General features: G+C 47.4%; 1 protein-coding gene across 1 annotated transcript; it reads right to left on the reverse strand.

Moving 5' to 3' along the window:
• Nucleotides 1–27860, reverse strand: HVCN1 (hydrogen voltage gated channel 1). The gene is made up of 7 exons (XM_079717662.1): nt 27832–27860; nt 23563–23602; nt 9340–9615; nt 4611–4715; nt 2810–3041; nt 676–788; nt 1–313 (listed from the first exon to the last, which is right to left on the reverse strand). The coding sequence occupies exons 2-7, from the start codon at nt 23581–23583 to the stop codon at nt 248–250; spliced, it is 813 nt and encodes a 270-aa protein (XP_079573788.1). The 5' UTR covers nt 23584–23602; nt 27832–27860; the 3' UTR covers nt 1–247.

Raw genomic sequence — 27860 nt, forward strand, 5'->3', positions numbered from 1 at the left:
TGAGAAAAATATAGTTTATGATACATTTGTTAAACAGTGTGGGGTGGGAATGGGATGGGACGTTCTCAGTCACACCAAGGAAGAAATAGAGCCTCTGAAAGACTGTCCCCCAGAATCCGAGCTGGCGGCAGTGAGGCAAAGCCATCAAAGCAAACCTCTCCCCAACATGGCCCCAGGAGGGGCGGCTGTCTTCCTCGTCACAAGCCCGTGAGGCAGGTCTTCCCTTTGGGGTGGAGCAGGTATGCCTCTAGTTCACCTCACCAAGAAGTCCATGCTGTCTCAATAGCTTGTTAAGTCTTTCAATTTCTTGTTCCTGTTATTAGAAAAAGCAGACAAATAACTGAATTTACCTTCTGAGCCTCACCAGGGATGTGGCAGTCACAGAGTGAGCCCCAGACACGCACAGGGACGCAGAGCTGAATGAAAGCCATACTCCTCGTGCAATCAGTCAGCCGGGGCGCAGCAGCAATGGCAGTGAGGAGAGAGACCTGGCGAAGCTGCAGGGAAGCAGGCAACACCTAAACTGAATCCGAAAGGACAAGGAAGGCCTGACCGAGGGAAGTGGGCTCCGGGCTAAGGGCACTGAGTGAGCAGAGGCCTGGCCTGGAGAAGCTCAGGCTGGAGGCAGGGAACGATCTGTGTACACAGAGGGCGTTTTCCCAGACACCTTCTTACCTTCTCAGAGCAGCTGATTTCAAGGTGTTGGATCTTGGTGGCCAGTTGTATATTTATCTGTTTTAACCTTAGTAGTTGCCGTTCAGAACGTGTCTTAACCGAGATAATTATCCCTGAAAAATAATTGCGAGGGTCTCCATGATACTGGTCTCTAATTTAGCCCCTTGGGAAAAAACCTGTATTCCTTACAAATGTATAGCTGGGAAGAGTGGTGACAAGTAAAACAGTCATCATGGCTTAAAGGCGTCAGAACTAGGAGGGTCAGATTTTTCATTTCTGAGCTACTCAGTACCCAGCTGTGAAATACTTCTTTGGCTTGTCCGGTGTGAGAAATCCTTAAAAATAATCACTGACCAGATGAAGGTTAAGCTCCCTAGTAGGGGGCAGTTCACAGCAGTCTTGCTGCTTAGCAGCAGTTGTTCAAAAGGCACTTAGTGCAAGCCTGGAAATGCTCAAGCTTGGGGTTGGGACTGTCACTTTGCCAACTTTCTGCCTCCAGAGCTGTGGCCAGTTTAGTTGTCAGGCAATGACCTGCATCTTGGCTCCCAGATGCCCACACCACACTGTGGACACGGCCTCAAAGACTGGCTGCAGTGGGGCCGCTCTGCCCCCTTCCAAGTGTGAGTGATGGAGTCCGGACCTTCCCCCACACGTGTGGCGCCCACAAGGCCTGGGAGTAGCCGTCCCTGGTCCACAGTGTTCCTGGTTGTCTCACTGAATCCGGTTTAGCCTTGTGTTACTTCAGTCACGCTACTAAATTTGATAGCAATGTAATAACGGGCAATAGCCAGTCGTATGCCTCGCTGCCATTTAGACAAAGAAAATGAATAAATCTCACAACAGTGTGATGTGAGAGTACTGGGTAGTAACTGCTTCATGAGTCATTTATAATCAGTCATGGTCTATCTACCTCACATAACCTTTGCAGAGAGTATTTTTCTGTTAGATTAGATGAAAAAGTCGACATAAGCATCTAAAATATTATCTGAAAAGCCTCCATTATTTCCTTTGACAGAACCCAAATAAAGGTTCTTAATAGGCTTTACTTTAATCACTAGATCTGAACTGGCCGCCCCCAAAGCCCACATGCCCTACAGGGCCGCTCGCACAGCCCCTTCCCTGGCCGGGTGGCACCACAGCAGGCGGCCACAGAGCCCGGGAGGCACGATGGGGCTCACTGTGCCCAGCAGGGGACGGGCCTGCTTCCAACAGGCTGCACTGTCGCTCACTCAGTGTCCTGACAGCGACCCACAGCCCGTCGTGTTGGGGACTAGTCTAGGGATTCCCAACCCTGCCAGACACCAATCATCTGGGAGTGCTTCACAGACGGACCCCTCCCTCTGGGCTCCGCACCAGACTCTCCACTTAAAGTGTTGAGGGTGATTCTGATGCGGCAAGTCCGAGGACAGGCATTTGATCAACTTTGACTAGTTCGCTGATGGCTGAACCGCTAACCAGTCACTAGGTCCACATAAAATCACAGCACAAATGGCTTCTCTGGCATGGAGGCTCCCTGCACCAACAGAGAGTGTGTGAGGAAGAGGATCTGTACCTGAAATACGGTAAAGCAGTATTTCCCCAAGTGTGTCCTCCAGAGCCAGAGTCTACAGCACGCTCATAGGTGTTATTTCCTCCCAAAGTGTTGAACTGGTCAACTTGGAAAACAATTACAGTTCTCAGAGCCTTCAGCGTGCTAGCTCGTGTTGTGACTTTCTCAAAGGGGGTAGAGTCTAGTGTACAGCATTTCTCAGCTTCCTTGCTCCCCTTCCGACGGTTCCCCTCCCAAGGTGGGATGGGGTTTGGTAGAACACTCTCCAGGAAACACCAAATGAAAAACAAAGGTGCTTTGGGAACCAAGCCGGCAGGGATTGATCAGGGACTAGTCTAACCCTTGCCATAAACATCTTTCAGTAATCATAGAAATGAGAGTTTGAAGGAGAAAGGCACTTCCTCTCAGAGCACATGTCCTGGTGTCTATTTGTAGCCACAAAGGTGACAGTGGGACATCAAATCAGACCACTTCATGTTTCTCTTGGTTGCCAGGAGGAGGAGGACCAGGGCCTCTGCGCCCCTTCCAGGCTCCACCCACTGTCCCATCCCCCGCCCCCCCAGCCCAGGAGCACAGGGGACATACCGTTGATGATCCGGGCCACCCGCCACAGGCGGAGCAGAATCAGCAGCCCTAGAGCCTCAAACTCGTGCTCCCGGAAAAGGAGGACAACGTCGAGGACGAAGGAAACCACCACGACGATGGCGTCCAGGATTTCAAACTTGTGGTGAAAGAACTCCAAGCGGAAGACAAATATTTTAAAGAAAATCTCCATCATAAAAAAGGTCAAGATGGCAATGCTCATGTAGTGGAACACCTGAAGGGGACAAGGAGATACAGAATAGACTCAGGCTGTCATGGGCTGGGGCAGGTCACACGGACGAGCTGGCCTTGAATGCACCTGCCCGGTCACCGAGAGAATCCATTCATTTGACCAATCCCAAATTCTGGCCAGCACCAGGTGCTGTTCTTGGGCTGGACTGTGGCTGGGAACAGCACACACGTTGCTCTCTGAAGGGCAATGGGGCAATGGCAGTTGAAAACATCCACCATGCCCTTTGGCCCTGCAAAGCTCATGTGTGCACAAAGACAGGATATTTACTGCAACATCATTTGCAGAACAAAAGATTTTCTACATTGTTTGGAGAACAACAGAAATGTCCACTAGACTAGGGCACTTGTTAAATGCATTATGGTACCTCCACATGGAGCATTATGCAATTGTTCAAAAGACCAAGGCTGATTCGTATGTATCAACTAGAAATGATGGTAAGGTGGTAAGTGAAGAGAGTTCCCAGATCTTGATTTATAAATACTAGCTTTCACTAAAGTAACCTTTTTCCATTCCGGGGCAGGGAAAGTACGAATGAGCTGGGACATCATCCGGGGCCAGAAAACAAGAAAACGCTCAAAGGCTATGGAGTCATGTCAAGAGGACAGAGCAGTCAGCTCGAAGAGGCTCACAGTGACCAAATTTGGGGCAGTTTGGATATTTAGTATTTAGGAGGAAGTGCCGTGATGTCTAACTTACTTTCGAATGGTCAGACAAAAATAGATGGGTGGGGTGTGTTTGTGGATATGTATATATATAAAGAGAGCAATACAGCAAAATGTATATTTGCCACTTTTCATAATAAAAAGTAAAGAAAAAGGCACAAGACAGTGAGTATAGGAGGTATATTACTGATTCTATTAAACAACAGAGGGAGAGGAAAGATAATCATCTATCTATGGGAGGACTTGGGTTGGCACAGAAGAAAACGTTAACGGCTGCCGTGGTGAAAGGGGCCACAAGGAGGAAGGAGGTTTAATATTTTCTGCCTGCTCTTTTACCATTTGAAAAGACAGTTTTGCGTTGTCCACTGAATTTTTTCAAAGGGTGTGGGGAGATGCTTTTAAGCCCCTGGCCTTCTCCCCAGTTACTGGTGATGGGCCGCACAGTGCATTTTCAGTGTGTCCACTGCCCTTTGGGTGAATGTCTGGGGTGGGCTCAGGCAGGAACTGTGAATCAGGGAATAAATGGTGGGCACATCCCCCCAAATGGCTCCAGCACAGGGACCACATCAGAATGTTGACAGGAGGAAAAACAGCTCATCTTCCTCTGGGGGATGGGAAGGAATCATGCTCCTGGTTTGATAATCAGTGACAAACTCCAGCTCAGTGGTCTAGGATAGCTGAAGGTTCAAGCCATCAAGTGACTTGAGGAGGTTTCCTGCTTGTAGTAAATTCGTATATATAATTGGGAAAGGAAGACATTTTCTCTGCTCTTTGACTGAAAGCACCCAATCAAACTACCCTCAAATAGGCCTAGTTACTCCAAGGCAGGTGCTGCCCCACCCTGCCCACCCACAGAGTGAACCACATTAAAGGGCTGCGGACACACTACCCTGGCAGCATAGTTATTCTTGTCAGGCTGGATGATCTTCAGGTCCAGAACGAGCTCAGCGAGCACCAGGAGGGCATCCAGAACGACCAGGCAGATGATGATAACCTGTGGACCAAGGGAAGAAGCAAGAGACCATGAGACCTAAATGGGGACCCTCCTTTCATCTTTAAGGGCTGGAAACATCTGAGTGAAACCACTGGGGAAAGATGCCAAGGATGGTAGTCCACTGCCCACAGCCCGAGCGCCCTGCAGGGAGCCTGCTGGGGGCCAGCTCCTCTGGACAGGAGCCCCTCCTTCCAGCCCTGGGCAGTGCCTGTCCTCCTAAAGCCTCCGTGTGGCTCACTGACTGACCCTCGGTCACCACTGGTCTTTCTCTTACTCATAAATTCACTGCTTCTCAGCATCTCCAACCAAACTGCTAATTCCTAGATGGCAAAAAATACTAAAGTTTCTAAAAGCGTTTATTTTTCTAGTTCTGGGGATTGCTCTTGCCGGGTTACGCCCAGAACAAATGCTCAATAAGCAATTTAAAATTTAAAACATCCAGCCTCACAGATATGGCCTCCTTCAGGCAGCTGGGTTAGAGTGACGTCCACTGTGCCCATGAAAGAGCTTCTGGCTGGAGCCGTGAGGTACCCACCCCAACTCCCATGTGCTCGCTGGGAGTGAAGGGGGAGGGAGTCCTGCGTCTCCTGGAGAACAGAGAAGAGCTGCTGTAGGAAAGACAATCCGGTGGGTTTTGTGACCTGCTGGAGGGGGAGGAAGGTGGGGACCAGGGTGAAGTGAGTGGGTGGTCATATCGATGGCAGTGGGGGTAGTCATGGTGACGGAGGTGGTGATGATGGTGAGGACATTAAAGGTGGGGTGGAGGTGATGGCATTTGGGGAGACCCTGGGGATGACATGGCACTGGTGGAAATGGCAGCAACGGGAGGAACCCCAAAGGACACTGTGTGACCCTTCTCTTCCCTAGGAAATACTGGACCATCACTTACTTCCTCCAGGGCCTTGCCTCTTACACTCTCAGGTAGATAGATTTTGATCTCTAAAAATTAACCTGCCATTATCTTGGCAGTTTCTACAGCTTCAGGGTGAAATTAAACAAGTTCAGGCCTATAAAGAGTGGACTATTAAACCTTTTGACCATTTCAACCTGTAGTAATTATTTCAGTAGTTAAAGTATTTGATGACATGGTTTATTGTGAAAATTGTATGGCAAAGTGCTTTTTAATGAAGTTTGCAGACAAATCCAAATTCAGTAGCTTAGTAAAGGTTCAAGGGACTTCCCTGGTGGCTCAGTGGTTAAGAATCCGCCTGCCAATGCAGGGGATGCAGGTTCGATCCCTGGTCCGGGAAGATCCCACATGCCACGGAGCAGCTAAGCCTGTGCCCCACAACTACTGAGCCTGCGAGCCACAACTACTAAGCCCGTGTGCCATAACTACTGAAGCCTGCGCGCCTAGAGCCCATGCTCCGCAACAAGAGAAGCCACTGCAATGAGAAGCCCGTGCACTGCAGTGAAGAGTAGCCCCTGCTCGCCACAACTAGAGAAAGCCCGCGCGCAGCAACGAAGACCCAACGCAGCCAAAAAAATACTCAAGCCTCAGGTGAGGTCTTTCTTTCCTTCTTTCTTTCCTCCCTCCCTCTTTGGTTTTTAGACCTAAAGGGATCTAAGAGCTCATCTGGTCTAAAACCAAGGCACAGAGTTATTAAAAACAGACTGAGTATTCAGCCATAAAAAAAGAATGAAAGCACTGACACATGCTACAATGTGGATGAACCTAGAAAATATGCTAAGTGAAAGAAGCCCAACAGAAAAGACCACATATATTTTATGATTCCATTTACATGAAATGTCCAGAATAGGCAAATCAATAGAGACAGAAAGTAGATTAGTGTTTATTGGGGATTGGGGGTTATTGTTTAATGGGTACTAGATCTCTTTTTGGGGTGATGGAAATGTTCTGGAACTAGATAGTGGTTGACAGTTGGACAACATTGTGAATGTACTAAATAAATGCCACTGAATTATTCACTTCAAAGTGATTAACTTTATGTGAATCTCACCTCAATTTTAAGAAGTGAGAGAGAGAGACCCAAGGTCACAAACTATAATACCCAAGGTCACAAACTGTAATGCCCAGGTCCCAACCGCAGCCTCTATGAACTAATCCCTAAGGCCCTGAATTTGCCAGTTCACAAGGCAGTACTAGTTCTGAAGGGAGCCACATCACAAAGAAAAATGCTGAGGATTCAGGGAAGCTGGTTAATTCCAAATCGTCACTGGAAAATGGCTGTGCCTAGCCTCAGCACGCAGCAGCACAGAGCGTGGACTGTGGGGCAGCCAGTCCTGGGCCGGCTCCCCCGTTAGCCTGGACCTTGGGCACAGCTCTCAACTCTGCTGAGCCTCAACGTTAACTCTAAGCTTCAGCTTCCTTCAGGGGATAATGGGCTTGGCCACATTTTCTACCCTGAGTGACAAGGGGAGCATCGTGTGAGATAATGTGTGAGGAGAGCTCAGCAGAGGGCCCGGCCACGGTGAGCAGGTAATCAAAGTGAGGCTCCTGGCCTTCCTGGCCATCCTCCCCTAGCCCAGCTACCCTGCCCGTTCGTACAGAGGCCTGACTCACCCCAAATTCTCTCCCTTGGTTGGTTGTGCCATTCTGTGGGAGAAGTGACAACAGTTAACTATATATCATGTCACCTTGGTCACCTCAAACCATGGGAATAGGTGGAGACTGCACCCAAGAAAGGGATTCCAGAATCTTGTATGCTGACTCTATCTGCAGAGATCAAACCCTTAAACCCTCACCCCTACTCCAAGGTGGCCTCCCTGCTTCTACTCTGGGCCCCTCTACGAACTGCTCATGTCAACCCCTCCCCACCCCCATACTCAGAACCTTCGATGGCTGTCCACTGCCCACGGATGGCCTTCCAGTGCCTCCTCTCCCTCTACTGGATACATACAAGCCACGAGGACCCTTCTCAAATCCTCGAATACTGAAGACCCTTTCCTCCCCCCGGCCCTTTGCAAACATGGCCCGCTCTGCCTGGGAAGCTCCTCCCCTCCCATCCACAGAGCTCACTCCTGCCCAACCTTGAGGTGTCAAGTGAAATGTCACCTCCTCTGCCACACGTCCTCCACCTCACAGCCTAGGTCGGGTCTCCCCCACCCCCAAGATCTCTCAGAGCCCCCTTCAGTTTCCCTACAGAGGACTTCTCTCCACTTGATTCCAGCATCTGTCTGATTAGTGGAATGCCCACCTCTTCACGGACCTTTAATCCTCCAAGAGTGAGGGCAGGGACATGCCCACCATGCTCACTGCTGTACCCCTGGCACATAGCAGAAGCTAAGAAGCGACTGCACTGCTGAGTGAATGAATAAACATCTCTACTCTGCTTTCCCCCAGAGCCACGTGCCCCTGGGGGGCCCGGTCAGGAGAGGTGGGACCTCCCAAGGGCTCCCCTTGCAGCTGGAAGGAAGCTGGCTCCTTCCTTCTCTCCTGAAATCGAGGGTTTGGGAGTTCAACACCAACAACTTAACACCACGTCTTCTCTTCTGTCAGAGCCACAGAGGAAAGCACTAAGCTGTCAGGAGTGCTGTGTTGCCTGCTTTGTTTCTCCAAGTCACACGAGAGTGGAAAAAAAAAGACTAAAATAATTCCTTCTATTTTACCATGGAACAAAGTCAGTGATGGGAGAGGAAAGGGCTGCTTCTCTCTGCTTCCATGGGGGACATTAGCTCTAGGGAGGGGCTGGATTATCGTAGTTATCCCTGCAGCAGGGACCCCAAAATGGCTCCGTTCAGGGACTGGGCTGACAAGGAGCCTCCTGCTTTCTCCTGGGACTCAGAACATGCTTCCAGACACCTGCCTGCCCACATCGGGGACGTGGGGTGGGGTTCAGACAGGGCTGGCCAGACTCCACCCGCGTTTGTCCTTCAAAATCGGCAGATGTTGGGACAGACGTTGAACCCTGTAGAAGTCCCATTCCCTTTGCTATTCTTTGAAGTCTGCGTCTCCCTCTCAGGGTCACCCCATAACCACACCTGGAGGCTGGCGGTGGGTTAAGCAAGGCAGATATTTTTGGCATCACTTCACAAAAGAAGAGACTGCCCCCCGACCCCAGTCTCCTTTGTGTGTGTGTGGTAAATTTTGCATAACATAAAATTTACCATTTTAACTATTTTAAAGTTGGCATGAAGTCCAGAGGCATTAAGCACATTCACAAGGTTGTGCAACCATCACCACTATCTAGTTCCGGAACGTTTTCATTCCTGCAAATGGAAACTCTGTATCCATTAAGCAGTCACTCCCCCACTTCCATTCCCTCCAATCTGCTGTCTCTGCGGATTTACGTGTTCTGACATTTCATATAAATTGAATTATAAGACATGTGGCCTTTTGTGTCTGGCTTCTTCCACTTAGGCTCACGCTGACAAGGTTCATCCAAATTGTAGCCTGTGTCAGTGCTTCAGTCCTTTCTATGGCTGAGGACAGATAGATCACATTTTATTTATCCATTCATCAGGTGATGAACTTTAATTGACTTTTGGATTAGGACTTATTTTGCCCCAGACCACATGGGACCTGCCCAGCACATGGCCAGTGCTCAGTAGATGTGTGTGGAGTGAAGAAGCTGGTGGCAGAGATGGGCCCCCACCCTGCCCTCGTGACTCTTTGCTGACGGCTCTGCCCCACCCCAGGCATCTCGGGCCTCTGCCCACCTACCTGAAACCTGTGGGCACTGAAGAGCTTCCTCAAAGTGGTCCTGAAGTCGAGGCGGGGCCTGGGCACGGGGGCAGGGGCCTCGGCAGGATCGGCAGCTCTGCCCTCCGTGCCCGAGGCCGGTGTGGGCGGTGGCTGCTCCTCCTCCTCCTCCTCTTCATTCTCCCACTTCTTGTAGTTGATGTTCCACGCGTGGTAGTCATCCCCAACGACGGTGAAGTGCTTCAAGAACTTGCTCATCCTCTCGGCGGGAGCCACCCTGGCCCTGCGGGTGACTGCCTGAAGGGAGGGGACAGAGAGGAAGCGCTCAGGTGGCCCATCTGTCACTCTGGGGGAGCAGGGCCCCCACTGGGCCGGGCCACGGGGTGAAGACAGTCCCTGTGCTCAGAGCACCGTGCAAGCACAGACCATGAGGTCACAGTGGTTTCTCGTGCATTTATTTTTGGAATCCAGGGTCTCAGGGCCGGTGAGGCAACAGGAAACCCCAGATTCCGTCAGGCCTGCCACCGTGGTCTGGTTGGCAGTAACCAACAGGAGAGGTACTGCCACCCAGTCGCAAAACACCCACCACGGGCCCTCATGTAAATACTGGAAGAGCAGCCCATGGTTCAGAGACATCACAACCTAAAACCCCAGAGGTGAGAGTTGGCAGGGCGGGGAGAGGGCAAAGGCAAAAGTAAAAGTACCCAAAGTTTCACACAAAAGTGAAGCCACCCTCCCCGCCTTCCATGCCACAGATCAGTCCTGGAAAGGTCTGAGCAGCAAGCGGATTTTTCCTAAGTTCAGCCAGTGCTGTTTTAAATACATTATGGACAGTTGTTTAAAGACGGATGGACTTCAAAGTAAAAAAGCAAATATCCTCCCATTCCTTTGCCCAACTTACCCTACCAGACATCAAATTTTTTATAAAGTTCAATAATGAAAACTTTCAGGTATGTTTATAAGAATAGGCAATATGATCAGCATAACAGGAAAAAAGAGCCCCAAACAGACCCAGGTCCCTGTGGGAACCTGGATGTGATGGCAATGGCAGTCCAGATCAGTGAGAAAACACTGGAGAGGTTAGGATATCTGGCTTTCCCAACAGGGAAAAAAAAAAATCCCTACCTCACACCACACACAGAATAAACTTCAGTTGTGTTAACCTATATAAATGTATTTTTAAAAACTTTAAAAGTCTTAGAACAAAATACAGACAAGTATCTTTATGACCTCAGGTCTGGGAAGGACTGCTTAAATAAGACACAAAACACAAAAGAAATGGATAGACCTAACTCATCAAAGCTAAAAACTTTTCTCTCTCGCTCTCTCTTTCTCACACACACAACTGTACAAAGTCAGATACACCACAGACTGGGAGTAAATATTTCCAATGTATTTAATAGACAAAGTTTTAGTGTCCAGAATATATAAAGAAATCTTACCCCAAAAATACAACTCCATGTAAAATTAGGTAGTGGATATTAACAGGCAGGTCACATGAGAGGAAACCCAGATGGCCAAGACACTCAGCTTCACTAATATTCAGGAAAACGTGAATTGACGTAACAATCACACAGCTTTTTGTTCCTCATGTTGGCAAGAATTTAAGTCTACAGTAGCAAATGTTGGTGAATGTGTGAAGCAATGGGGGTCTCCTGAACCCTGAAGACAGGAACAGACACTGACACCACTATTTTTGGAAGCAATCTGGCATTGTTTTGTCAAGATGAAGCTGTACTAGTTAATGATCTAGTAATCCCACCCCTAGATAGGCTTCAAAGAGAAACTCACCCACATGTACTCAAATCAGTAACATGTTCAAGAATGTTCACTGCAAATGTTCACCTAAATGGTAGGAGATAGAGAAGTGAATTTTTTCTATTCATGTGATGGAATGTTATACACAGTTAAAATGAATGAACTGTGTCTCGGTGTATCACTGATGACATCCACGTGTACCCCCTCAGCAGTACTGAACACAGCAGATCACTCCCTTTCTTCAAAAACTTCCTTCATTGGCATCTGGGATTCCACACTCTCCTAGTTTTCTTCCTACGTCAATGGCCGCAAAATATGACTATATATTGTTTTTGGAATGTGTAAAATGTGAGCATAAACATACAAAAGAATGGGATTTCTGATTCTGACCATGATACAGTAACTGGTAAAAACAACAATACCAGTTAGAGCAACTGCCATAAAATTAACTATACCAGTTAAAGCAACTGCCATAAGACTAGATAAACTATAAAACTGGATTAAATATATGAAATTTACTGTGATCCCTGAGAGAAGAGAAACAAATGAGATGAGCCCCACAATCACCTGCCTGGAAGTACTTTCTGGACTCTGGAGACAAAGATTATAGTTCAGGACTATTGAAGTTTCCTTCCTCAGGAATTTGTGTGTCAAGGTACCAGAGAAAAGGAAGCAGCGCAGAGAAGAAACTCAAAAAATTGGACTTTGGCTGAGTCCTAAAATTCACATGTGCAGAGCAAGATTCCATGAGGCAGGACAAAATATAACTTTCAGGGGAAAAAAAAAAAACAACTCTTGGGGAACTGTGAGCTGAACTACTACCAATTACACAGGGCTGGGTTAGGAGATCTGAGTTCCAAACAGCTAGAGTAGAGAGATCTTGTTGAACACTCTGAGCATTCAGTAGAAATTCCAAAAAAGCCATGCCTTATAAGTAGACCTAATCTAGCCCTCCAGTCAGGGCTACCTTAGACCTCTCCCAACTAAGCTTAAAAATAAGGTTTTTTAAAAAGATCAAACTTATCCCTAAGTAAATTAACTGCCCGTTGGAACAAAACTCAAAAGTGCTCTTTTGAGGAAGACAGCAAAACACCCTCAACAACATAACATTCATAATGTCCAACATATAATAAAACACCCTCAACAACATAACATTCATCATGTCCAACATATAATAAAAAATTACTAGGCAGATAAATAAGCAGAAAAAATGTGGCCATAACCAATAGAAAAATTAGCTTAATAGCTCAAGAGGGACAGAGATAATGGAATTGGCCAATGGAGACTTGAAAATAGCTATTCTAAATATGTTCAAGGATTTCAAGGAAAACATGAACTTGATGAGGGAACAAATGGAGAATCTCAAAAGAGAAATGGAAAATACAAAAAAGATCCAAATGGATACTCTAGAACAGAAAAATACATATATGAAATGAAAAATCACTGATGGGCTTAATAGCTGATTAGATGCTGCAGAAGAAAAGTTCAGTGAACTAAAAGATAAAAAATTGAAAATATCCAGTGGAAGCATGGAGAGAAAAAAGACCTGGGGTTGGGGGAAGAATAGAGCCTCAGGGACAATATTAAGTGGCCTAATATACAGGTACCTGGAGTACCAAAAGGAGATGAGAGGAAAAATATTTGGAGAAATAATGGCTGAAGAAAATTTCCAAATTTGATGGAAAAATATAAACACGTAGATACAAGAGTCCATGTCCCCAGAGTATCATGTGACACCTGACCTAGAACAGAAGCCCATCAAGTGCCTGTTGGCTGAGGGCACTGGTGCCCTGTCTCCCACGCCAGCCCTCCAACTGCTGGGTTCCCAGGGCTGGCCAAAGGCCAGGCCCACAGATGTCCCAAATCTCTCTGGGTGGCTACTGGCCATAATCCGCCCCCCTCAAAACACCTCACCTAGCAGATGGAAACCTCCTGTACTAGTTCTCAGCACGGTGGGAACCTCAGGGTGCTTTGCAAAAACCACATTTTATATTTCATACAGGAAAGGAAATTTTTTTGGAAACTTTGCACCCAGTAGAGAAGCAACTTTCAGTAATTTGGGATGAAAATATTTATGGCACCCAGCAGAGCACAAAACAACTCTGGTTTTAAGTCAAAAATCTGTCATTCCGGAAGCAGAAAAGTTCCAGAAAAGGGCAAAGGTCATGAAAACGTTGTGGGCCTCAGCAACTTCACCACCCACTCTGGACTCTCAGCTCTCGGGATCCCCCCACCTTGCCTGGGTGGGACGGAAGGACTGACTCAGTGAGCTACGGGGACCACTGGCCTCAGTGCCTAGCCTGGAGCAGCCCCTCTGTAAGCACCAGCTGGTATTATTATTCCTCAACAACAAAAGCTCTCACCTCCACTCCTCCAACTTCATCATCACCCGTGGATATCTCGTTTCTCTGGTTACTAGCCCCACTGCTTGCTCTGCAACCCCCAGACTATTTAGTTACATGAACTGAAAGATTCCTTTTCTGGCTGAAGCTATATAGATTGAGTTGTTTCTTTCACGTGCAACCCGGAGAATCTAGATCAGTGGAGGCCCTGGCACTGGACACCCCCACCTCCATCTCCCCTGCATTAACCCTTGTTGTCCCAATATATCCTGGCATTGCTCTCTCTGGGGTCACCTTTCCGTATCAAAGCCCACAACTATGGTTCCAGCTGGACTGGACTGTATCCTCTCACACTGTGGACTTGGTTCTGTTTGACAACCTCGCCTCTTGATTTTTCTCCCATCTCTGGCCTCCCTTCCTGTACCATGTCCCTGCCCCCACGCCACCAGAAGTCCTCAAGTCCCCAACCATGAGCTTGTCCTGGCACAGGGCGACTCTCTCCCTTCGGTGGTCTCTACACACCTGTGTTTTCAATGCTGCTCGGGTGCAAATCAGTCTCCAGCCTGCTGTCTGATATCCTGCCAGGTCATTAGTTGCTATGACCCAAACTGAACTAATTTCTTATCTTTCCCCCCAGATCCACTCTTCCTTACATGTTCCCCTAGGTCATGGTGTCACATCCACCCTGCTGCTCAAGCCAAGAACTAAAGATCATTCCTGGCTCCTCTCTCTCCGTCAATCTAACCTCCTAAACACCACTCATGCTGCACCTCCTCTTCTCTGTCTAACTCTCTCCTACCGCTCTCGCCTCTTGCCGGGACGCCAGCACCAGCCTCCTCACTCAGCCTCCTGCCTCTGACCCTTTCTCCACCCAGTGGTGGCCAGGGTCACCTTTCTCCAAGGCTGGTCTGGCTGTGTCCCTGCCCTTGCCTATCCTCCCCCTCTTCCCATTACCTTCAGTCCCTCCACCCTCACCCACTGCCAACCGCTGCCTTCAGGACAAGGTCAAAGCTCTCTTGGTCTCCTCCCCAGCCTCTGCCACACTCCAGTTACATCAACTGCATTGCGGTTCTAGAATGAACCATGCTCTCTCTTGCTTCCAGGACTTCACACGGCCTGCCCCCTGCCTGGAATACCCTCACCTGTCTCACCCTAGTTCTCTTTCAAGTCTTACAGACATCGATTTTACCTCCCCTGGGAGGTCTTCCTTAACCACCGCCCGCTGGGTGAGCGTCCTTCCTCTACTTCCCCATCAAGCCCTTCACTAACAAACACTTTGACGTCTCAAGGTTGTCTGTCTCCGGCACTGGTCTGTGAACTCTGGGAGGGCAGATGCTCTTCCTCCTCCAGTCACAGGGAGGGGCTCAATAAGTATTTAGTAAATGCATTAACAGCAAAACCGCAGGAGCTACCCATCAAAGGTAATCGCCTACTTCTGGTTTACACATGACAGGTATTATATCTGAAAAATTACTACCTGGGAAAGTGGGAGAAAACAAGAAAAACAGACCCGTGATTGATGGAGAAGAAAACGTTCTTGTGAATGTCTATTCTTACAGACTCTGAAGCCGCCATCTGTAGGAGGGGGAAGTCCCTATTTCATGGTCATCCAACAATCACTGAAAAAGGTACTTTTAAAGAAAGTCAGCCGACTCTTGATTCCCAGGGCCTAATATCCCTTAAGTCCCCATTTCCCCGTTCCCTCCCACAGCCTACTTTTAGGGACCTGATTTGCTTATTAATCAATACTTGTACCCCAAACAAGACACAACAGCACCAACATCTATTATTGTTGATTGTTTATTATTTGTTGTATTAGCACACCGGTAAATTCCTTAAATGCACCATTTCATTTTAATTCCTAACACCCCTCTGAGGTCGAAGCCATGAAAAAGGTGCCTTGTCCAAAGTCATACACTCAGAAAATGGCAGAGCCAGGATATGCCCTTGAGCTGTATGACCTGGAGCCCCTGTGTTAGAAGACATGGCCAAGAAAAAGCCAGGCAGCCCATGACCGGAGATCTGCCTGTTAGGAGGGTGCAGTGGGATGAATTGTGGCTGCCCCAAAACTCATGTCCATCTGAAACCTCAGAATATGACCTTGCTTGGAATACAGGCCTTTGCAGATGTAATTAGTTAAAGATCTTGCTGGGAATTCCCTGGTGGTCCAGAGATTAGGACTCTTGTGCTTTCACTGCCGTGGGCCTGGGTTCAATCCCTGGTCACGGAACTAATATCCCGCAAGCCACACAGTGAGGCCAAAAAAAAGATCTTGCAATAAAACCATTCTGGATTTAGGGCAGACCCTAAATCCAGTGACTGGTGTCCTTATAAGAAAAGGAGAGGACACACAGAGGAGAAGGCCATGAGAAGATGGAGGCAGAGATTGGAGTGATGCATCTACAAGCCAAGGAGTGCCAAGGATTGCCAGCAACCACTAGAAGCTAGGAGAAAGGGATGGAACAGATCCTCCCTCTGAGCCTCCTTCTAACCCAGCCAATACCCTGATTTTAGAACTCTGGACTTCGGAACTAAGAGAATAAATTTCTGTTGTTTTAAGCCATCTGGTTTGTGGTCACTTGTTATTGCAACCCCAGGAAGCTAATACAGAGGGTGTGTGTCCGAGTCAGCCCAAGGGTACTACAGACCACGTACGCTCTCTCTCTCTCTCATCTTCGTGGGCCGCACATCCATCCTGCATTCCTGGGAGAAAGCAGGCTCCTTTGGGGGTCACAAAACCACTTGTTTCTTTTTGCTTGAGGCTTATAGGCCACCTCCATCCTCTCCTGCTCTCACTTGAAGCTGACAAAAATCCTGAGAAGTAGGTAGGACAGGGAGGTGTGGTCTCTCCATTCTACAGAAGGGGAAACTGAAGTTTGGGGAGGGGAGACCTACTGCCCAAAGTCACCTGGTGTGGCAGGGTGACAGAGATGGGGTGAGGAAGGCACTCCCCTACACCACCTGGTGGGCAAGGAAATGGGTACATCCTTCTTAGGAGGGCAATGAGGCAGTTTCATCTTTTGAAAAAATATTTGAGTCTCTCCAATGTGCCAGGCATGGGAGCCAAGGAGGATCAGCCTTAAACCAGTTTCTATCAAAATTTTAAATGTCATTGTTGGACCTGACAAGGGACTCACACATGAGCAAAAAGACACTCACGCATAATGCTCACTGCAGACCTGCTACAACCTCAAGGTCTATGGTTAAATACACTGTGGTAGACCACACTGTGGAATACTACACAGCTGTTAAGAATGCAGTACGCCAGCGTGGCTGTATGTACTGACATAGAAAGGTGTTTTTCATCTATGATCAAGTAAAAACCAGCATATTACAGATCAAAATGTATAATGCCATTTTTGTTAAAAACAAAATCAACAACCCAAACCAAGTGGTTACCTCTATGAAGGGATAGGGATTGGGATTGGGTTGGAGGGTGAAGAGAAACTTTCTTTTTTTTTTTCCTATTAGGTTTAACCATAAGAAATAAGTCATTTATGTAATAAGATCTAACCTGCAGAGAACGAAGTATTTGGGGGGAGTGGAGAGGGAGGGAGAATGAAAAAAAATATATATATATACACACACATACAGACACACACACACATATATCTAATGTATACAACTGGAATCCCTGAAAAAGAAAACCAAAACAATGGAACAGAATGGTTCAAGATATAATTCAAAAAGACTTTCCTGAAATAAGACTTTTTAAAAAATGACCATTTTGGGGGACTTCCCTGGTGGTCCAGTGGGTACGACTCCACACTCCCAATGCAGGGGCCTGGGTTCGATCCCTGGTCAAGCAACTAGATCCCGCATGCATGCTGCAACTAAGAAGCCCATGTGAAGCAACTGAGAAGTCTGCATGTCGTGACTAAGACCAGGTGCAGCCAAAATAAGTAAATAAATAAATATTAAAAAAAATTTTTTTAATGACCATTGTTGTAGGTCAAATTTGGTAGAAACTGACAATTTCATGTGGTTCAACCTAATATATACTGTTTTCTGTTTTAATTTCTTAACACTGAGAACTTGTTTGTGTACAGTTTTTAAAAACAAAGAAACATAAGTGGTAAAGCTGGCATATGAACTCAGGTCTACTAGCTTTGTTCTTTCTGAGACGCTCTGTCAATGAGGGGGAAAACGTGCCAGAAAGCTGATATTTTTAAAGCAACAAGAACGATGATATTGAAAGAGGCTGAATCAAGGTTCTGAGATGCAATCCTCCCTCCCTTAGCAGGGGAAACTGAGACTTGCAACATGGCAATTGCCACCACCCAGTGAACAGTCCATGGACTTGCACCTGCACCTTGTCTTCTGGGTCCAGGGATCTTCAGACACACCCAGCCAGGGTCAGAGAGGTTGTCCCCAACCCCTGCCTTCCATCTCCCTCCCCGAAAGCCCACCTATCACTAAGCCCTGTGCATTTTAGCATCTAAATGACCCTTGAATCCATCATCTACTTCCCCCATCTTCGGCCACCTCCCTGCCCCCGCAGCCTCCACCTTTTACTTGGAGGACGTACCAGCTCCTCACTGTTCTCCCATCGCTCTTAGATTCTCGTCAGCAGCCTGAGAGCACTTCCTGAAACATAATCACGTCACTCCCTGTGCAGAAAAGGCCTGGGGCTGCTGCCCTTAGAAAGGCCTGCTTGGCCCTTGGCTGACATCTGGGAACTTGGATTTGGGGAGGGTTCCCACCTGGTAAGGACAGCTCACTGTGACCGGACTGTTTGTAAAGACAAGTGGTTTCTGTAGAACACCTGCTTTCCTCTGGGTAGTCTGGAATTTTTGGAGTTTGGAAGGTACCCATGTGACCAGCCCCCAAATAAAAACCTTGGGTGCTGAGTCTCTAACAAGCTCTCCTAGCATGTGTTGTCACAATTTGCTGTTGGAGGAATTAAGCAAGTCCCATGTGACTTCACTGGGAGAGGAATCTGGAAGCTTGTGTCTGGTTTCCCCTGGATTCCACTTCATGTATCTTTTCCCTTTGCTGATTCTTCTTTGTAAAAATCTTAGCCATGAGTGGAACTGTATGCTGAGTCCTATGAGCCTTCCTAGCGAATCACTGAACCTGGGGTGATCCTGGGGACCCTAATGCACTCCCTTATTTGAAACTCTTCTTTGGCTTCCCACTGATCTTAAAAATAAAGACCCAGGGAACTCCCTGGTGGTCTAGTGGTTAGGACTCCACGCTTTCACTGCCAAGGGCCTGGGCTCGATCCCTGGTCAGGGAACTAAGATCCCACAAGCAGTGTGGTGCGGCTGGGAAAAAAAAAAAGACCCAAGTGCCTTCCAGAGACCTATAGCCATTCTGCACACTGTGGCCTCTGCCTGCCTATCCGACCTCACCTGTCACCAGTCTCTCTGCTCTGGCCACATGGTCTCCATTCAGCCCTTTGTACTCAATAGGTTCCTTCGACCACAAGGCCTTTGCACACGTGATTTCCTCTGCCTAGAACGCCCACTCCTCTTCCACCTTGTCATTTTTCTTTTCCTCCTTCAGGAGGTCTCCCTCAAGCAGCCCAGCTCCAGGAAGCTGACCGTGTACCTCCCCTGTTGCATTCATGCATGGCCCACATGCCTCCCCAATGGAGATGGATCCACCTGTTTGTGTAACAGAGTCTGTTTCCTCCCCCACTCCCCATTAGGGGACTGGGTAGGTGGGTTTTTGCTCATGCCATATCCTCCGTATTCTTCATGCCTGGAAGACCACAGGTTCCCTCCCACTAAACATACCTGGAGGGTGGAATGAATCCCTCGAGCAAATATCTCCTCTTGGGGGACTCATGTACCCCAGAGGCTCACGTACTCTACCGCCACCTCCCCCTACCCTGTCCCCAGGGATTTATGTTCTGAGGAATGCCTATTTTTAAAATCAGGGAAGTCTTTAAATAAGCGTAGCAGCTTTTCCTTCTCTAGGGTGGGGAGGAAGTTTGAGGTTTCACGAAAATAACCACCGTGACGGCTGACTAGTTTGGGCAGGGGGTGGTGCTGCTGGTAGACTGAGAAGCCTGACTGGTGGCCCAGGTGCCCCAGAGACGTATTCTCCAACTTTTCTCTCCATTTCCTGTAGGGTCAGAATCCCTCCTGATTTGAGGGAAGAGTCTGTTGACCTGGCAAGTTGATCAGGAGGCTGGGTGGAGACGATGTGGGAAATAACATTTAAGGTAGTAGAAACTGTAGTGATTGTAACTATCCCCAGAGCGCCTGCCATTTTCTGAGCTCTGTGCAAAAGCCCTTTGTAACATACAGCAACAACTCGACAAGGTGGGGACCGAATCCTCTTCATTTACAGGTGAGGAAACTGAGAACAGAGAGGCCAAGCAACTTGCCCCAGCTCACACAGCCAGTGAGAAGCAGAGCTCAGACTCCGACCCAGGCTGCCTGGCCCAGAGCCCTCTCCCTCCTGCACGACCTCTCTGAATGCTGCCCCGGACCCAGCTCACAGCTGGTGAAGGTCAATGTTGGGCGGGGAGTTCAGCCCAGTGTTACTCAATAAGAAACACATTTTATATCCTGCCACTTAGTACACATTGACATATATATGTTCTATAACTAAAGTTAACATGTGAGAGACTTATGTCTACCACTTTATTCTATTTCTTAAAAGGCTGATGGCAGCCCATTAATGGATTTCAGGAATCACTAATGGGTTGAGTTTGAAAAACACGGGTATGGTGGGATGTACTCTGTCTATTTCCCTGGGGGAGGGAGAGGATGATTGTCAGAGAGGTGGCAGTCTTGCCCAAAGTCTGTGAATCAGCCATGTTAACTGGGAAGCATAAGTCAGGCTGCTATTTGTGTTAACAAAAGCATAGAAAGAAATGAAAGCATAGAAAGAAAAAAATATTTACCCAGCTAGAAATTAGGACCTATCACCAGTACAACTGAGTCATCTGGGCCACCCCACCCCCCAACATCTTAGTGATGCTTCAGCCATGGAAAAGATGGGATAAACAAGAATTCAGGGCTCCCCTCTTTCCTGCCCCACTGTGGCTCGGTCCTTGGAAGGAGGCCAGTGCAGCTGCAGTTTAACCAATGGCTCTCAGCTCTGGCTGCACATCGGAACCACCTGGATGCTTTTAAAAAAAAAACCCAGTGCCTGGGTCACAGCCCCCAAGATTGTGATTCAGTTGGTCTGGGGGTAGCCTGGGTGTTGGGATCTCCAATGTACAGCCAAGGTCAAGAACCAGCATCGTAAATGAACCCGGTGCCTCCAAACACCTTGTGAGAAGCGTGCCAAAGGGCCACAAGGATTTCTAAGCACACCTGGCAACCAGGTTCTCCAGATGTGGCTGGTGACATGCAATCATCTGAGCTGAGGACTAGGTCAGCTGATGGGCTGAAAACCTACTTTATCCTCATGATGGCGTCAGTAGCTCCTGTGTTCCAAGCGTCTGTTATAGCCCGGCACCCTGCTAAGTGCCTTCCAGTCACTATCTTGTTTAATCCTCACTGTTCTCATTTTACAAAAGAGGAAAACGGAGGCTCAGAGAGGTGGGAAGGGGCAGGGAGGGCCCTGCTGGGCGCCCCTCTGGGCAGCCCCCCTGCTGGGGGCCCCTCTGGGCAGAGCTGGCTACAGCAAATTAGGTCTGAGCCATGGCTAAAAACCCCACCAGTTTCTTCTACGACAGAGCTGTTTTCCTCCCCAAAATTAGAGGAGCTGGACAATTAAAAATCTCCTAAAAGCAATCCTATTAAAACAGTTTTGTAAAAACATAATTAACTTCACAAGGTAAATTATTAAAAGGAACTTATTCTTTGAATCAGTAAGAGGCTTATTTGCTACACGTGGCCCTGGTCCAATTTCCCCAGCTCCCCAGCAATGCCGCTGGGGCCACCCCTTCTTTTGGCCTCTGTTCGATGACAGACAGGCTCCCGCCCCCAGGAGTCCCCCGAGGTGTCATCCCTTGGCTCTGCATTCCAACCCTCTGCTTGCCCTGATGTTTCTGTGTCCTCACCCCCACCCTTGCGACTTGTCCCTGCAGCCAGACCCCCTGACGTACCCGGAATCCCCAGCTTTACCTGCTGTTATTCACCCCAATGAGCAGACCTTTACTCCAGATCTATTTCTTTCAGTATTATTATTGTGAAAACATGAGCAAAAAGAAATAATAAGCCCAACACACCAAATTTATCATCTACTTATCTACCCATCTCACTCTAATCTATGTCTTTTACAATTATAATCGAAGACTGCAGACAACTTTGTATCTTATTTTCTCCCCACTACCTATATGCATCAGACTTATGCCTTTTTAATGGCCAAGAAATTTACCAAGGAGTCAGTGCTCATTATTGCATTTTCTGTTCATTTTTAGCACCTCTATCACCAATTCTAAGGCCACATTTTCTCACATATTAACATTTCTGAAGTCTGTCTTACAATTGACCAGTGTCAGTGTTGTGTCACATGAGATCACAGTAAATGGTGGCACTTTTTCTTCTTCGTAGCACATAAAATAATGGTGCCTCTACAATCAATGGCATCTTACATGCTAAGAAACACATAAATTTGTGTTTCTAAATTGTGCTGTAAATTATACTTTTTCCTTTTTTTTTTTTTTTTTTTTTTTGTGGTATGCGGGCCTCTCACTGTTGTGGCCTCTCCCATTGCGGAGCACAGGCTCCGGATGCGCCCGCTCAGCGGCCATGGCTCACGGGCCCAGCCGCTCCGCGGCATGTGGGATCCTCCCAGACCAGGGCACGAACCCGTGTCCCCTGCATCGGCAGGCGGACTCTCAACCACTGCGCCACCAGGGAAGCCCCACTTTTTCCTTTTTATGGGTTGTTTCCTTTCCCGCAAGTAAGATGACCAGGTTTGATTATGACTATTTTCATGACTCTTGATACACCTGTCAAGTTTTTTTTCCAGCAGTCGTGTGGGTTGATCCAGCCCCTCGTGAGACGTAGGAGTGAGCCGGTTACACCACAGCGTAACCACCATCGCGCGTTTCCGCTTGTTTTTTTGGTTTGCCTAGTAGGGAGCTTTAAATGAAGGAAACTGTTCCATCTGCCTTTCTGTGAGTATTAATGATAACTGGAACTCACGGAGCTCCTGCTATTGGGTGGCAGGCACTAAGCTTCCCGTATCTTATCAGGAATTGACACAACTCTACAGAGGGTGATTGTCGTCCCTCTGCTGGAAATGCCCCCATATTTCATTAATGCAAAGTTGAACATTTTCCCACATTTCCACATTTCTGAAATCAGAATTGGTGGCATGTTGTAAGTGCCATTGGTCACTTCCTCCTCCCACATTGTAAACAGCTTTAAATCAGAAATACTCTCACAGTTAAAGGGGCCATCAATTTGATGAAATGCAAGATCACCACCATCATCATCATCATCATCCCATGGTCCTCTGACCCTCACACTTGCTTCTCCAACTCTGCCCCATCACTCTGCTGCTACCCTGAGCTGCTGGCACTGCCCTGACAGCTCTACCTGGCCAGGCCCCCAGAAGCTCCAAGTGAACAGCTGAAATGGAAGCCAACACTTCCTCTTCACCTTGCCCCACCCTTCACAACTAACGTCTCCCCAGATCCAACAAGCCTGCACCCCAGACATCACGGACAGAATTTATTAGTCCTGCTCAGGACGGCCACACAGCACAGGAGGCAGAGCATTCGCTTTGGAGTCAGGCTGGGTTGAAATCTCATCTCCGCCACTTCCTACCTGTGTGATCTTGAGCAAGTAGCTTTACTTCTCTGTGCCCAAGTGTCTCTATCTGTAAAATAAGCAATTGGGAGAAGGCCTTATGGGCTCAGTATTGGCCTAGCATTCTGAGACCATTGTCTCCTCAACTCCTCCCTGTGAGCCTTCAGGAACAGGGGTGGTTAAGTAACTTTTCCCCATTTTCCATATAAGGAAACTGAGGCTCGGGGAGGTGAAGGGCGTGACCAAATGATACAGGGCTATTAAAATGCAGAGCTGGGTTTTGAATGGTCTGTTTCCGATTATCAGGCTATCTTGAGGTTCCTTCTATAGCTTTCACCTCGGTGACTTTTAACACTTTGGTATGGCGGAAGCATCCTGAACACGTGTTTTTCCTCTATCTTGTTAGAAACACCAAACAGAATTATCTTCTCAAGGCTGGGAGGTCCTTTAACGCTGCTAGTCTTCCAGAATTAATTTACCTTTTCATCCCAGGTGGCCATTTTCCTGTCGTCTCCAGATCTGGAAAATAAGAAAACATTTGTCCAGATCTATCATCCTACTATCATTCGCCGTAGTATGTGTTTTCCAGCACTTTCTTACAAATTATTTTTAACTTGCTTAGGTTAACAGTGTCTGAAAATAGGAAATAATAAAGCTCAAAGCATGTGAAGAAGGATGTACATCCTGAGTATGTACCCAAAAGAATTGAAAACAGGCACTCAAACAAATACATGTACACGAATATTCATAGCCAAAGATGGAAACAATCCATGTCCATTACATATGAATGGATAAATAAAAGATGTTATATTCATACAATGGAATGTTATCCAGCCATAAAAAGAAATGAAGTACTTTTGCAATATATACAAATATCGAATCACTATGTTGTACACCTGAAACTATTGTAGGTCAATTATACCTCAATAAAAAATAAAAGATATGAAGTGCTGACACATGCTACAACATGAATGAACCTCTAAAACATTACGCTAAGTGAAAGAAGCCAGACACAAAATGTCACATAGTACTTGGTTCCATTGATGTGTGATATCCAGAATATGCAAATCTGTACAGACAGAAAGCAGACTGGTGGTGGCCAGGAACTACGGGGAGAGGGAATGAAGAGCGACTGCCTAATAGGGACAGAGTTTCCTTTTGAGGTGACGAAAGTGTTCTGGAACTAGATAGAGGTGGTAGTTGCACCACATCGGGAATGTATTATATGACAATGAATTGCTCACTTTAAAAGTTAATTTAAAAAAATTTAATTTTATGTTATGTGAATTTCACTCCATTTAAGAACCAGACAGACATATGTTAGTGTTGAGATTGCTCTGGAAAGCAGCAAAGAATCTAAATGTCCACCAACAAGGGAGGGTCTGGTTGAGTCAGATACAGTACATCTGGGAGTGGGAGACTCCAGTGCTGTTACATTTCCATATGTGGATGAGGAAAGATGTAATATAACGGGTGCTCCCCCATCACATTATAGCATAGTGTGTACAGCATGATTCCATCTATGTGAGAAAATGATATATGCATTTTTTAAAAAGTCTGTAAGGATACAGCCAGACTCTTTACAGTGGTTATTGCTGGAGAAAATGGGAGTGATTTGAGGGTGGGGTGGGTATTTTCTTTCTCTTGGTTTCTGGAAGGTCTGAACTTTTACAATGATTATGTGTTACTTCTTAAAACTTATTTTTAACATAGGTGACATGTGTAGTAAAAAATTTAAATACAAAAAGATACTAAGACACATAAGTCTTCTTTCTACTCCTGTTCTTCCCAGAAGACCTCTCCTACCAGTTTCCCACATAGCCCTTGGAGGTATTCTATGCCTTTCCAAGCACAGCCATACTTATTCTTTTTTTTCCCCTTAAACAAATGTGACCTCTCACGCTGCTCTGAACCTTATTTCCCTTTAGGGTGTGGGAGGCTGAAAGATAGCCCCATCAGTCCTAATCCCCAGAACCTGTGAATAGGTCAATTTACACGGCAAAAGGGACTTCGCAGGTGTGATGAAATTAAGGACTCCAAGATGGGGGGATTATCCAGGTGGGCCCAGTGTAATCAGAAGCATCTTTACAAGTACAGCAAGAGAATCAGAAGAATAGGAGATGTGACTACAGAAGCAGGGATTGGAGACAGAGTGAGATTTGAAGATGTTATGCTGTCTTGAAGATGGAGGGATGGGGTCATGATGCAAAATATAAGGGAAGCCTCTAGAAGCTGGTAAAGGCAAGGAAACAGAGTCTCCCCTAGAGACTCCAGAAGCAATATAGCCCTGCCAACACCTTGATCTTGGCGTACCAAGACTGATTTTGGGCGTGTGACCCCTAGAACTGTAAGATAATAAATTTATGTTGTTTTAAGCCATCAGATGTGTGGTCATTTGTTACAGCGGCCATAGGAGACTAACACAGTGTCCCAGAGATCGTTCTACGCCATGTGCTCTAGAGCAAGTGCACTCTTTGGATGACCACACAGGATTCCCCTGAGGAGGGGGGGTGTAGTTCCCATTAGTGACCAACATTAGCTTCCCAAAGTTCCAATGAATAACCTTATATATCATGTGTTATTTTTGTAATTTAAAAAATACTACCATTTTGAAAAAAAATCACGAAGACCTAAAGAAAAAATGAGTTCTTTTTCTCCCCACAGTACCATGCTTAGGGCACAAGGGACTCAGTTTCTTTCTGGTTGACTGGCAGAGCAGCTTCTGCAACCATCAGAGTTCACCTGGGTGTGTTCCTGTTCCAGCCCCTGGGGGCCCTCACCCTGCTCTCACGAGGTGGGCTCAAGTGGAACCACCACCAAAAGTGAAGGTGAAGGGAAAAATTAAGGTGCCCTGGATTTCCTTCCTTCACAGGACAGGAAACGGAACTAGCGCGTGCATAGGAAAACACCCAGATTCACTAATTCAAGCAACGGAAAATTTAAACCTGCCATAACCTCCCCATTAAACTAGACAAAACAAAAATGAAAAAACCCAATGCTTGCGGGGCTGTAGGAAAACTTGCACACATTGCTGGGGATAATTTTTCTAAACAGTCACCTGGTAATAAGTGGTATATGCCATCAGGATGACCATACCCTTGACTTGAACACATCAGTTTGGAAACTGTTAACTCAAAAATCATTTGAAAGCAACAACAACAAAAAAAAGTGCAATTTGTACCACGGTGTTTAAAGCAAAGTTGGACATTAGGGTTAGAACCTGGAAACAGCCTGTAAGCCCCACTGTAGGGAAAAGCTGAGGAAGGCAGCGGGAGGAATGACAATTCTGAGGTCTATGCAGAAATGTCGCAAGAAGGCTATTAAGTAATGAGAAGTAGAACTCTGATGGTTGTACACACTGCCTGCAATTGTACAAAGTTATCGGAACTTTTACTCTGTGCAAGGGCATGGCACTGGGTTCTGGGGAATCCAACGTGTAGAGACAAGAAAAAGGTCTGGGCCCTGGTAGGCTGACATCTTAGCCAGGAAACACATAAGCAAGGTAACATCACCCAGGGCTAAGCTCTAGAAAGAAAAACAGTAATGCAATAAAGGGCAGGCAAGAGTGGCTCCTGCCGTTTGGGGTGGTGAGATAAGGCTTCTGAGTAGGTGACTTTTATGGTCGTCTCTGAATTGCAAGGAGGTGCATCACAAGAAGATGGCAAGAAAGAGAATCCCTGGGAGGAGGAAGGGCATGTGCACACACCCCAAGAGAGCAGAGAATTTAATATGTCCAAGAAAGAAGGAGGAAGCCAGTATGGCTGCAGTGAGCAGGCAGTGGAGTGAGGATGGGGGCATGAGAAGAGCCAGGAAATCAACCAGGGCCTAACTGTGCAGAGAGTTCAGTAGACAGTGCTGAGGATCTGGGGGTCGCGGTGGGGATGCAGAGGAGTGACCAGATGCAGAATACACTGAGGAGTAGCACTTGCTGCTGGCCTAGATGTTGGGGACAAAGAGAGGAGCAGGTTTTGGAGCAAGAATATGCTAGGCTTCCTCCTTCTTGCAAAACTGGTGGTGGGGGAGGGCTTGGGAGTTACAGGGCAGTCCTGGAATTGTGCAAGCCTCACCCCAAAGATTTTCAAAACCCGCCTCTACCAGCCTTTCCCTCGGAGTCAGAGAGGGAGGAGTTGCAGGCCCCAGCCTTGGCCTTACTCAAGAAGCTTCCAGCTGCTGGCGGGGCTGTAGGAAATACTGCCGATCTCAGATAGCTCTGACTTGAGGGTGAAGGACAGAGAAGTGCTTTCAGATGGGTGGGGATGATGGAGGGGGCACAGCTTGAGTCACACACTAGGCTAGGCCTTCACACCAACCATCTCATTTAATCTTCTCGGCAATCCTCTGAGGCACGAAGCATGCTTAACCCCGAGGTTACGGATAAGCAAAGGAAACAGACAAGGAAATTGAGGCACGGAGAACTGAAGTCCCATGGCTAAGCCTGCAAGAGCCCCCCTGTGCCCAGCGGGAGTGCTGGTACAGGCCCCGGAGTTCCTGGACAGGGGCTGCACCGCCCTCTCCTCTCTGTCCTGGAGTTTAACCTGGCCCCAAGCCACTGTTCTTGCTCCTTGGCACCCCCTACCCAGGCGAAGGATTTGTTGCCGTGGAGGTTCCTCCTGCAGGGATGAGCAGGCTGGCTCATCTCGGCCTCCTCCCCTATTCCCAGCACTGGTTTCTCCCTGCCGTCTCCCTAGGGGTGCAGGACAGGGCGGGGCAGGCATGACGAGTAAGAGGACTTAGGGGTTCACACCGACCTGGGTGAGTTCTGGCTCTGCCTCTTTTG

Source organism: Hyperoodon ampullatus (assembly GCF_949752795.1).
Source record: "Hyperoodon ampullatus genome assembly, chromosome: 13".
NCBI classification, from domain to species: Eukaryota; Metazoa; Chordata; class Mammalia; order Artiodactyla; family Ziphiidae; genus Hyperoodon; species Hyperoodon ampullatus.